Source organism: Sphaeramia orbicularis, chromosome 8 (assembly GCF_902148855.1).
Source record: "Sphaeramia orbicularis chromosome 8, fSphaOr1.1, whole genome shotgun sequence".
NCBI classification, from domain to species: Eukaryota; Metazoa; Chordata; class Actinopteri; order Kurtiformes; family Apogonidae; genus Sphaeramia; species Sphaeramia orbicularis.
Window position 1 is genome coordinate 36335344 of NC_043964.1, and position 12476 is coordinate 36347819.

At 36.9% G+C, this 12476-nt stretch overlaps 1 protein-coding gene across 2 annotated transcripts; it reads right to left on the reverse strand.

Annotated features, from left to right (window-relative positions):
- Positions 1-383: 383 nt before the first annotated feature.
- prpsap2 (phosphoribosyl pyrophosphate synthetase-associated protein 2) lies at positions 384-12455 on the reverse strand. Of its 2 annotated transcripts, XM_030141146.1 has the most exons (11): positions 12058-12455; positions 10826-10878; positions 9947-10013; positions 9619-9791; positions 9409-9524; positions 9249-9304; positions 8089-8234; positions 7168-7209; positions 5014-5084; positions 3160-3306; positions 384-1108 (listed from the first exon to the last, which is right to left on the reverse strand). In XM_030141146.1, the coding sequence occupies exons 1-11, from the start codon at positions 12138-12140 to the stop codon at positions 950-952; spliced, it is 1113 nt and encodes a 370-aa protein (XP_029997006.1). In that variant the 5' UTR covers positions 12141-12455; the 3' UTR covers positions 384-949. The 2 variants fall into 2 exon arrangements, with proteins under 2 accessions (XP_029997006.1, XP_029997007.1); XM_030141147.1 differs by lacking the exon at positions 7168-7209 and having other exon boundaries at positions 12058-12454.
- Between the last annotated feature and the right edge of the window lie 21 nt (positions 12456-12476).

Genomic DNA, 12476 nt, shown 5'->3' on the forward strand with positions numbered 1-12476 from the left:
TGGTCATAGCCAATGATGAAGAAAGAAGCAGCAGTGTTAGGAGTGTAAAGTTATGCATATATCGCAATTTGGCCAAAATTATGACTTATTTAATTATGCTATGAGGCTAACGATGTGTTATTCTTCAAGGCCCATTATATAGTTTGATGCTTTTAACACCAATAATCACAGAATTAATTCATCTCCATTGCACTGAGATAAACTCCAGTAAATAAAAGAATAAAAAACAAAGACATATACTGCATCAGTCTGGGTGAAAATAGAATACGTACCATTAATTTCTGCAGACTGCAACATGAGAAAAGTTCCATTTTATTCTAATATTTTGCCAAACATCCTCAAAACGCTGCATAAAACCGTATATGAGCTTTATAAGCAGGAGGTTTTTTTTATTCTAAGCAGTTCAGAGGAGCTCAATCCCAAAGAGCAACATTAGAAGAAGCGCAAACTCCTGTTAGTGGAGACATTTTTTCTCTTCTTATTGGTGATAGAAGCTCAGTCCTTAGATATGAGGTACCGCAGTGTAAGATAAAATAACATTATGTACAAAGCATGTTTTGTTCAAGTTGGAAAATCAGTGAGAGCGTCAAGATGAGGAAAGACACGAGGCCTCGGCGTGTTACTGAACTCATCAAAGCTCAAAGTCACTTGTTTGCTGTTTTTTTTTTTTGTTTGTTTTTTATTTTAATCATCCTTACTCAATAAGGAAAAGATGTATTTCTTGACTCAATAAAAGAAATAGTTTTACATCTTTTGGTCAGAATTAAATAACTTTGGGTAATCTGAGTATCATTAAACGACATGGGATGAATGTAAACTTGGCATACACAAGACATGAAACATGACATCAGCATGTTTTGTACAGAACTGGGCAGGAAGGAGCAGAGGCGATGTGCACTCAGCCTCCGGCGCCGTCGCACCCACCTCGGCCGACACCGGCGCACATGCTCTAGTCGTCCACAGTAATGTTACGGAACAAGTAGGCCATGGACTCTCCGTTGTGGATGCGGCGGATGGCCTCGGCCAGGATCATGCTGACATCCACAGTCTTGATTTTGGGACACTGCAGCTTCTGCACTTCATGGGGGACTGTGTTGGTCACCACGACCTGATGGTCCAGTGAGGACAAAGACTCATTAGCTGCTAATACCGCTGGGTAATACATTGATTTAATTTAATTTGATCAAGAAAAAAGCCTGTGTTGCAAAGTCAAGATTAGTGCATATTGCGTAACAACATGCAACCCATTTGTATGTCGTTAAGTATTTTTTTTGTGGATAAAGTTACATAAAATTATGATATTTTTTAACAAATAACACACTGGGATGGGCTGTCATTAAACACAAACTGTATGGCATAAGGTTTTAGCAAATATTACTATGTTTAATAATGTTTTGTCCTGAATTCATGTAAATAGAAAGAAAATAAAAATTGTGAACATAAAAAAAAATAAAAATAAAAACTATATATTTTTTGGACTTATTGCCCAGCATTCAATCAAAAAGAAAAAAGGTTTTAACCATTAGGTGACTAACATAAAGGTTTAATCAAACATGCACAATAAATAAACTAACTTCACATTGGTAATATAGCAGAGAACAGCCTGTGATACTATTAATACTGGTGACGCTTCGTCATTTTTTTATCATGGTGGTTTGCCTCCACCTCATTAATATGCACTATCCAATTATATGAAATATAATTCAATATACATATAAAACTATCTTGACAAACTGAAAATAATGTCAGAGGATTATTTAAATAACTAAAAAGCATTAAATCTAACACAGCAAAACCAAATGCTAATGTATCCTTAAAAAAATTTAAATAAACAAAACTTGCCTGTGTGAGATGGACCTGAAAGTAGAACTTGACTTACAGGAACTGAACTACAGAGTATAACAAGAAAGCACTCGGAGAGCGCAGACCTCCGCCAAGGCAGATCAGTGGGCCCCCGTGGTCCCCCCCAACCCCCAATCACCACCAAAATTTACTCATTTCTTCCTTGTGCCAGTATCAACATTTCCTGAAAATTTCATGAAAATCTGTCTGTAACTTTTTGAGTTATCTTCCTAACTAACAAACAAACAAACATGCAGCCAAACACACAAAGCAAAGTGATCACAATACCTCCTGGCGGAGGTAATGATCCCTCCCCTGTTCTGGTTTAGGCAGTGTTATATTATCCATATCATCCTTTCAGCAGGTGGAAGTATTGTCTTTTGCACTAGTATTATGTATTTCTGTTCTGGGCTCAATGGCAGCGTAAAACTGTTGCTTTAAATCACAGGTTTTGAAATATACGGCCTGCTGACCGAAGCCAGCCCACCTAAGGGTCAAATCCAGCCAGAGGGATGAATTTGTGAAACGTAAAAATTAAACTAAAGATATGAACAATCAAGGATGTCAAAATCATTGTAGGTCAATTCCATCTTAAGTGGATGACACTAGTAAAATACTATCATGATCTATAAATAATGAAAACTGCAAATTTTTCTCTTTGTCTTAGTGTAAAAAAGTAAAATGACATGAAAATGTTTACATTTGCAAACTATCCTTTTACAAAAAATGCGAATAACCTGAACAAATAAGAACAACCTGAAATATCTTAATAGAACTAAGTGTAATTTTACCAATATTCCGCCTGTTACTAAATGTTTTGTGTATTTTTAGATCCACTGTGATCTGTAAGTTGTAATGCACATGTGCAAATGATAAACTGAGGCAGAATACTGTTAAAATTACACTTACTTATTTTTGTAAGATGTCTCAGGTTGTTCATGTTATTCAGATTTTTAAGGAAACTTGGTAGATGTAAACATTTTCATAATATAATTTTACTTTTTCACTGGTCCATCCCACTTAAGCTCACATTGGGCTGAGTGTGGCCCCTGCTTTAAATGTTCCACCTCTACATTTCTAGAATATTTGCACATTCTGACCACAAATATTTCCCTTAAACCACAAGCAACGATTCTTCAACTAAGTCTTTAAACTTAAAAAAAAATACTGATTTTACATTTACCATAAGGACTTTTTATCCTGATAATATTTCATATCAATGGAATTAGGAGCTGTAGGTCTGATCGGCCCCAGTGTTTTTGTTCATATAGTGTAGGATGCATATGTAATAAATGTTTGCATGTCTTGTGCTCACACCTCATCTATGGCAGATTCCTCGATGAGACGTGGAGCGTCAGCTGACAATAACCCATGTGTGGCCATGATGTAGATTTTATAAGCTCCTCTCTCTTTCAGGATCTCTGCAGCTGCAACAAAGTCTCCTACGTCATCTATGATGTCATCCTGTAATAAGAAAAGTACAAGTTCAACCTGCAGTTAAGAGTTAGACACTTTTCTCTTCCTGAATCGTTTCTGTTGAATTTAACAAAATTATCCCACAGGGTGTTTTCCAGTTTTTGTTGTAGTTCCTCTCTCTCCTTTGTAGGGGAGTAGCAGATGCCCAGTTAAGTTTACACTCATCTAAATTGCATAATCAAAGACATGATTTCTGACAAATGAGGCATTTTCATTGGTAGGTTATGAATGAGAGTCCTAAAACCACTTGAAATAGTCTGCAGGGTTCCTACAGGTTAAATTTAAGACTTTTTTAAGACCATTTTAAGACTATTTAGAACAGAATTTAATGCCCATTTCACAGCCTATTTAGCGGCCATACGGGCAAAAATTTGTAACTCCTAGAATTCAGGAAAATGTATTTCGACTAAAATTTACTTAGGGGGTCAAATGAGTGGCCATTTTTGTCAAATAAAAAAGTTGTAAGAAATGCATAGAACTGTGTTGAAATAAGGCTACTACATTTGTGCACAGACTACTGATATTATTTGACAGAAATATTGGATTTTGAATAGCATGTGTATGTGAAAACTTTTGCTGGTGGACGGACGTGACATTACCCATGATGATCTGGTCAGTACCAGTACTTTATTAGTAATACACTTATATACTTACTATTGTTAATTCTCCTCTTATTCATAAATGTTAGTATTGTGGATCTAAAACAGTAACAGCTGACACAAAAACACAAAATGTGTCAGTGGACGGATGTGACATGGTTGTTACAGATCCCATCATACTGATGCTCGGCAGCCATGTCACCGTTTCCACAAATGATCCCTGTGCAAAAACTAGGATCAGAATTATTTATTGTAGAGTTTATCATCATACTAAAGAGTAAAGAACAATATAGAATTGTTATTTCTTTATAAAAATACTTATTATTAGAAAAATGTTGATTTAAAAAGTGACGTGTGACATTCTTAATGTATGTATTGGTGTAACATAAGCAGGATGGATCAGCACCATACTCCATATTGCAACCTGTAAAAATAAAACATGTGATATGTAGGATATAATCTTGTAAGAAAAATTGGGGAATCTAAAAGAACAGAATATTTGTTTTTCAGGTAAATTCAGTTCAAATATAACTTGGCCATTTGTGACATGAAAATATAGCATTAATTGTGATGAAATTGGACATTTTTGAGCTGAAAACATAGTTCATATGACCATCAACATGTTGCAACAGAACTGAAATCCTGTAAATGTGCATAACTTGCATTTACCAACACAAAGTTCCTTTGGGGATTCAATTATATTGATTTCTTATGCACAAAGACAGAAATAAGACCTCTAAGCAAATTTTAGCCAATTTATTTACTCCAACGTCTTGATTCCCACCATTCAAAGTCCCAAAGTTAGTGATAATTGGTTCCGAATTTCAATGTAAAGTGCCAGGTTGGAACATGTGGAACTGAGTAGACTAATGTTACTTTCTTTGTGTCTATTAAACACATTTAAACCCAATGCAGCCAACAAATTTATGGAAACATAACTTAAGACCTACCATATGAAATCTAATACCTTTTAAAGACTTTATTAAGGTATTAAATGCAGATTTGTAAATTCAAGACTTTTAAGATCCCGTAGGAACCCTGAGTGTGAAACACCACTGAAAAAGGAGGAATAATTAACATCTTGACAGAATCTTACCACGATGATGGCAATTCTTCCTCCCACATCTCCGACTACAGTGATGGGAGGTTTCTCCTTGGCCATCATCACTGAAATGGAAAGCAGACACAGTTACCTGGGAGAACATTTTTAGGAGGAGCTGCATTACTCTAAATCAAAAATAAATCTCAGTAGATTGGGTAAAATGGGTTGAGAAAATGTTTAGTGCTTTTAATGCAAATCTGCATCCCAAATCAGTGGCGACATTAATGGATGATTTGTAGAAATTCTGTTAAGAGTTACAGAGTGCTGTTATTTATATGTTTATTTTAATAAATGACAATCAAAAGCTAGTGCTTCATCCGCTTTGGAGATTTCCCCCCATTCTACCCCACCTGGAGATTAAAGTGAAATGCCAAACTTAGTACAGAACATGCCATGCAAAATCATATGTCAGGGTTTTTTTCTGCCCAGGATACCCAATCAGGAGGCAACGCATTGGTGCCTGTACACACACACACACACATCTTCAGGCCTGGGCTGTGGCAGGAACATGGCAGCAGTCTGCATATATGAACCAATATGCAACAGACAATCTTATCTCACACGGGGCAACAGTGGCTGACAAGCACTGATGAGGGTTTTCTTCATACACACTTGCCAATGTTCGGGGTCAGTCCTCAGCTGAACATCACCGCTGCCAACCACTACTTTTACATGCACACAGTAGTCATATTGTACCTGGAATGGCCATCACAGAAGATGCTTTAAATGCCTATTTTTTTTTTTTTGTTTTTTATTAACCATTACTGCACAGCAAAGAAAACGCTGTTAAACACTTTATCTCAGTGCAGCATCCTTTGTAATTCCAGGTCAGGTTGTGTTGATAGTCAATATGTGACATGAACTGTACAACCTGAAACAAACTCCACTACAAACCATGATTAAAACTTGAATTTAATATGAACAATAACAATTAGCAGCTCCCTATTAAATGCACATTTCTGTCAAATACTCCAATTTAGCACAAAGCTGCAATATAAGTACTGAATTGCATGTAAATGTAGTCGTCCAAAGGGTACAAGGAAACAATCGACTGGTAAACAATCAGCCGGCCCAGCTGATTGTGGAGGAGAAGTATAAAGAAGCAGAGAAAAGAGGAGCATGCCTTGCAGAACACTTTGCTGAATACCGTGAGTCCCACAGCATCAGAAAACCTGGCAATGTCACAGTGAGACTTTTATCACTATTAGCCAATAACAGTAAAAGCCATGTTTGTTAGCGTTGCACACTTATTGAAAAAAATACAATGTCTGCTTGCTGAGATACTGCAACAAGCTACCTGAAAAATCTTTGGTCAGATATGTTAAAATTCATTTAAGGTGCATTGACATTTGTCGATAAGAACTGTTCGACACCTTACGCAGTAGATTTTTTTTTCTTTGTTTTCATGAGCTGAAGCACATTGAATTTCCCCCTGGGGACTAATAAAGTTAATCTGTATCTATAAAACACACTAACCAGTATCATATGATAGATTACCATTGAAGTAGGTGCTAACATTTTCATTTTGGCTGTGAGAATTTAATGTTCAAACCATTCGTTTCATAACCTTTCTTCATCCCGTCATCAGATGTTAGGTTTCGAAAGCATGCGTCACTGTCATCATCACATGCAGTTACTGAGACCAAATGTTAATCAGGTTTTTAGGAGCAGGTTTAATATGGGTGCACCATGTGTTGATTGGCAAGATGAGTCCAGATACTGAAGAAAAAAACAAAAGAAAAAAAAAACAAAAGAAAAAAAAATGGTTGGCATGGTTCGGGTTTGATTTATGGAAATTTGAAAGAAAAACTGAGCACAACAAAACAAGGCGGATTTGGGTCATCTTGTAGAAGTAGTCGTCTGGACTCTTAAAGGTACAGTAAACATGGGAGCTGCTTTCATTTAGGTCAAACATGCTGTGCAATTAGCATTCGGCAAAGAGAAAATCAGAGACGAGACACACGTTTTCAGGGCTACATTAGATAATTAAATTTGCTGGTGCTTTTCTAAAGAGCGCCTCTTTCTGAATCCAGACTGTATTTTTACAAGATGCAACACAAACCCTTTTTTCTACACATGCACAAATTGAGGAACCATTTGAAGAGAAGTCATTTCATAGTCAGATGTAAGTTAAGTTTACGGCCGTACTTGGAAGCTCTATGCCAGGGAACGGAGCTTGTTGTTTGCCTGCTATTACCAACAAATAAACACCACGTTAACACAAATGCACAAATATTTGACATGACAAACACATGAATTCCAAGACTTGGAAAATCCTCAGTGGGCTCACAACGATACAAAATCAACAAATCACACTAATAATGTTAAAAAGGTTTGAAAGTCTTGGGTAAATAACTGTTTTAAAGGAGGATTTTTTAAGTCGAGGGTAAGAATAGAAACACAAGTAAGAATAGAAATATTTGTCACCAAATAATATGGATAAAGTGAATACTGGACGCAAATAATTGGGAGTCATTTGCCAATGACACAATCATTTGATATGTCAACCTTACCAGGTATACACACTGCAAATATGTCGAAAACTGTATACCAAAGTCATGTTAGGATTTCAGATGGGGAAAAAAATAAACACTCCAAAATCAGAGTAAGTGCCAAAAACAGGCAGGCATTTAGTACTTCACTTTGTCAGTTAGGAGTTGCAGGTTGCTGAGGATGCAGCATGAGTAGTAGTGTGTCTGTGGACTTCAAACATGCAGTGACACAAAAATTTTCTTGAAGTATGGTTGATGATATGAGTGACAAAAAGTCATCAGCTCTGAACCAATAGAAGCTGCAGTAGGTTGTTGGTCAAATGCATACTTTGAAATCAAGGGCATGTTTGGATGTTGAGCTCCAGAGCATTGAAGGCTAAAACTAGTCAATATTGTAAAGGATTTCTGTCTGAATATGACCATGGTATGAGGAATGAAAAGGAATCCAGCTATGATAAACAACAGATAGAGATAGTTGATCTGTAAAGATACAAATAATCAACCATTAAACGTTCACTGGACCTACAAATGTGAAGAAAAAAACATCTAGGGATTTCACAAAGTTGGACTATCTTACAAGGTAGCTCAAGTCCGGTGTGTCCCGTTGTGTTGCGTACACAAGGTGGGGAGTGTCTTCCATCAGCCATGTCAGACTCTGAGCACTGAGCCTCGCCGTGAATCACAGCCAGACCCAAACGCAGGCGTTCTGCATAAGACTGAGCCCTGAGAGAAAAAGGAAAACAGTTTAATGTTAAAATAAAGATCCCACACACAAACACTCATTCTCTAACACACTCTTCCTTTACATATTTTTAATTTATTCTTTCCCCAATATCATCTTGTCATATATAATGTTTAAAGGAGTGATATTTTGGTTTTTTTTAAATGGAATTATGCATTTTAAAACATTTCCCTGTGGTCTACATAAACTGTAAATGCTATGCTTGGGTCTGAATTCTTCATTAATTAAACTCCACAGGTCCATCTTCAACAATATTTCTGAGTAATGACACCAGCACTGGCCCTTTAAATGCAAATAAGCCACTTCATGCCCCACCCCTCCAGGTTGTTGACTGTGCTGCTCTGTCCCGTTCAGCCACTTGAGTTCGTTTATACAACCAACAACTGAACATTTTAGGTAATCGGTTTGAAGTTTGGACATATTTTCAGAATGGACTACAACCACTTGACCTTATATGTGCAATTGCTGTGACACAACTAGTTACAAAACATAACAAACTAGGAAGGAATTAAAACGGATTGTAAAAATCCACTCGATTTTTGCCAGAATTAATATAAAGATAGCTTTGCAGCACCTGGAGGGTTCAAATTCAAACTTTTTGAACTATTAGGGTCCAAATACACAAATAAATGTACCAAAGACTAATAAAAGTGGGTTTAGCAAAATATGGCCCCTTTAACAATGATGTTCATATATGACTTTCTTTTATTTCTTCTCTCTTTTTTCTCCTCAATTTATTGTTTTATAAACAAATTGTTTCTTTTGACATTGTGACACTTGCTCTGTCTGGAGAGAGGTAGATTGAAAATCCTAATGTAGATACAAATGTGTATGGGTTGTAAAAAAGCTAAAAAATAAATAAACATAGATATGGGTGTATTCTCATCTGTCACATACATCACAAGTATGTAATGTAACGGTAAATGGTTGTAGTTTTGCTATAAAATTATCAATAACCTCTCCCAGATCTTTTATTTGGAGTTGTCGTTGGTTACCTCTTGGCTGCTGCTGGTGACTTTGCCACAATTATTGCATTTCTGTAATCAGGAATCTGACAGGAAAAGCAAAAGCACATGTCAATACTTTTGTGTGACTTATTTGGTTTTCCACACTTTTTTTTTTTTTTTTTTTAAACAAAGACGATAGGATTTTTACCTCTTCTTGAATATACTGAATCAAGAAAGGGGAGGCACGTAAGTTATCCACAGGAAAACTGAAGAAGCCCTGTATCTCCTTCTGATGCAGATCCATGGTGATGATGTGCGTTAATCCTTTTGGGGAAGAGACAGGAATATAATATCTTTTCTTAGAAACAACATTTTGCAAAAACAGCAGAACCTTCAGAAACTTCTGCATTGTCTTTACCTGCTTTCGCTAACATTGACGCTAACAACTTGCAGACAATTGAGCCCCTCTTTCTCATCTTGCACTGCTTGCTGTAGGGGAAATAAGGAATGACTCCAATGATGTTCTTTGCGCAAGAAGTCTTGAGGGCGTAGGCCATGACCAGCAGCTCCATGATAGCTGTGTTGACATCTCTGCAGCAACATGAAACAAATGAACACAGAGAACAGTGCATCATGCGAATGAGTTTTAAATAGTAGTAAGTAGTATCTAACAAGAAACAAAGGTTATATAGTGGCCATTTTAACTCAAGAACTAACACACTTAATATGAACAGCTTTGTTCTCACCTTGGTATGGTCTGAATGATGAAAATAGTTTGGCCACGTACTGATTCTTTGACATCCACTCTTGTCTCTGTCATAAGGCGCAAAAGAAGGACATTGTTATTTCATCAAGGTCTACACATTTAATAGTGCTCCAAAAAATCTTATAAGGTCATATCATGTTTTGCAGTTACTTTTTGCAGCTGTTTCACTCACCATGACATTAGATATCAAGATTGACAAAGCATACACAACAACAACTTCCTCTAACATGTTCCTATAATAAATAAAGTAACGCACAAGCATCAATGACATACAACAACCTAACTTAATGTCAATGTCTCAGTATATAACGTCACCAGGTCACATTGTCGATACTTGGTAATAATGTAGTTTGATTGGCTGGTTATATAAACTGTTGGCCATAAAGTTGGAATAAAATATTTTTACCTTTCTCATGAAATTATAGTGACAATGTGATTTATTCTTGACTCAGTAAATAATAACTGCACCTGGCCAAAGGTCATTACTGATGTATATAAATAGGAATAAAAAGAGGAGTGTGACTGGTAATGAAACTCAAATTAACTTTATGGGTAACAGTGTAGGTTAAGCATTTACACATATAGTGTTTTGTTTCATTTATTAGTCCCTGAAACAGATGATCAACTAAAACCCCTCTGTTCACTTGGCTCATGTGACAAAGACTGAAGAGGAATAAGTCATTATAGATGTGAAAAGTAGATAAATATCTACATAATACAAAGTAGTCTATACATCATCTTGCGTGCTTTTATCCCCAGTAGCTATCAGGAAATTGTCTAACACGTTCATACAAGCTGCAACTGTGGTTAACATGAAGCAGTAATGACAAGTCCCAGAGGGCTTTAATCATGTCCTCACCTCTGTTCGACTCCTGGAAAACCACAGACTTCCCCAGTTCAACTCCCAGACGCCTGTGAAACATAAACAAAACATGTATCAACAATGCAACTACAATCTGCAGCTACAACATCATAATCCAACTCAATCAAACCAATGAGGCGTTCAACAATAAGTTATTCATTCATAAACACTCACATTCACCTGACATGTCAGTGGTGCGGATGTTCTTCAATAATTAATATACAGCTCTGGAAAAATATAAAAGACCACTGCAAAATGATCACTTTCTCTGATTTTACCATTTATAAGTATGTGTTTGAGTAAAATGAACATCTTTGCTTTATTCTCTAAACTACCAACAACATTTGTCCCAAATTCCAAATATTTTTATTTAGAGCATGTATTTGCAGAACACGACACATGGTCAAAACAACAAAAAGATGGAGTGTTTTCAGACCTCAAACAATGCAAAGAAAACAAGTTCATATTCTTTTCTAAACAACACAAACTAGTGTTGTAACTTGAGAAAAGTTCAAATGTCAACATTTGGTGGAAAAACCCTGATTTTCAATGACAGCTTTCACGTGTCTTGGCTCTCCTCCATTGCTGTTGGATGACTTTATGCAGCTCCTGGCAGGGAAATTCAAGAAGCTCATCAATGTTCCACAGCTTGTGGCCATCCATGTTCCTCCAGACGTTTTCAAAGTGGGTTCAGGTCTGGAGACTGGGCTGGCCATGATAGGGTCTTTATCTGGTGGTCTGTCATCCACACCTTTATTGACCTAGCTGAGGCCAGGAGCATTGTCCTGATAGAAAAACCAGTCCTCAGAGTTTAGGAGCATTGTCAGAGCAGAAGTCCAGTAGTTATCAATAGTTATTTTTGGATTCCAATTATTTTTGCAGTACTAATAGCACTGTTTTTGCTATAGCAAGAAGATAGTGATGGCCACAGTAGTGGTTTTTAGTGGTATTCTCCTTAAATAAGACATGGATCAGGTGTGTATTCAGTAGAATACGATGTGCTTGTGTTGGAATTCAACACACAGGAATGGAATGGCTGTCACACATGCAGACATGCTGATATCAGAGGAAATTACAGTGGTTTCTTAATATTTTCCAGAGCTGTACATGGGAACATATCACAGAAAATGCTACTGGTCATTGAAAGCAGCTAAAGGCTAACCTGAACAGAAAAGAAAAACACTATTTCCTCAGTATTACATATAGTTTACACAGTAGGATTTGCTTACTCTGTTATCTTCTTTGCCAATTCTGTGCATGCTGCGGAGGAATTTGCGGAGAAGACACGATAACCACTTTTAGCGACATTCATCGTGGCACTCTCGGTGGTGTAATTCACAGACACTTGCAGCTGCGGCACCTTTGACAAACAGACCACTGCGTTTGTTGCCTGTTTTATCAAATGGCGTTTTACCTTTAGCTAACAAGCTAGCTACAGCACGCTAGCCTGCTGTAAGGACTAAATACGCGAAATGACCTTCAGTCCCGGACACAGGCTTAGCAACAGGACAGCTTCGAAACCAACAGTAATTATTTCTTTACTCTTCTGTATCGTTCGGTCGTTTATAAATAAAACGATTGATACCTGTCAAACAGGTAGCACACTGTAGCCTGACAACTGCGTAAACTAAGACCTACGGAAACAACG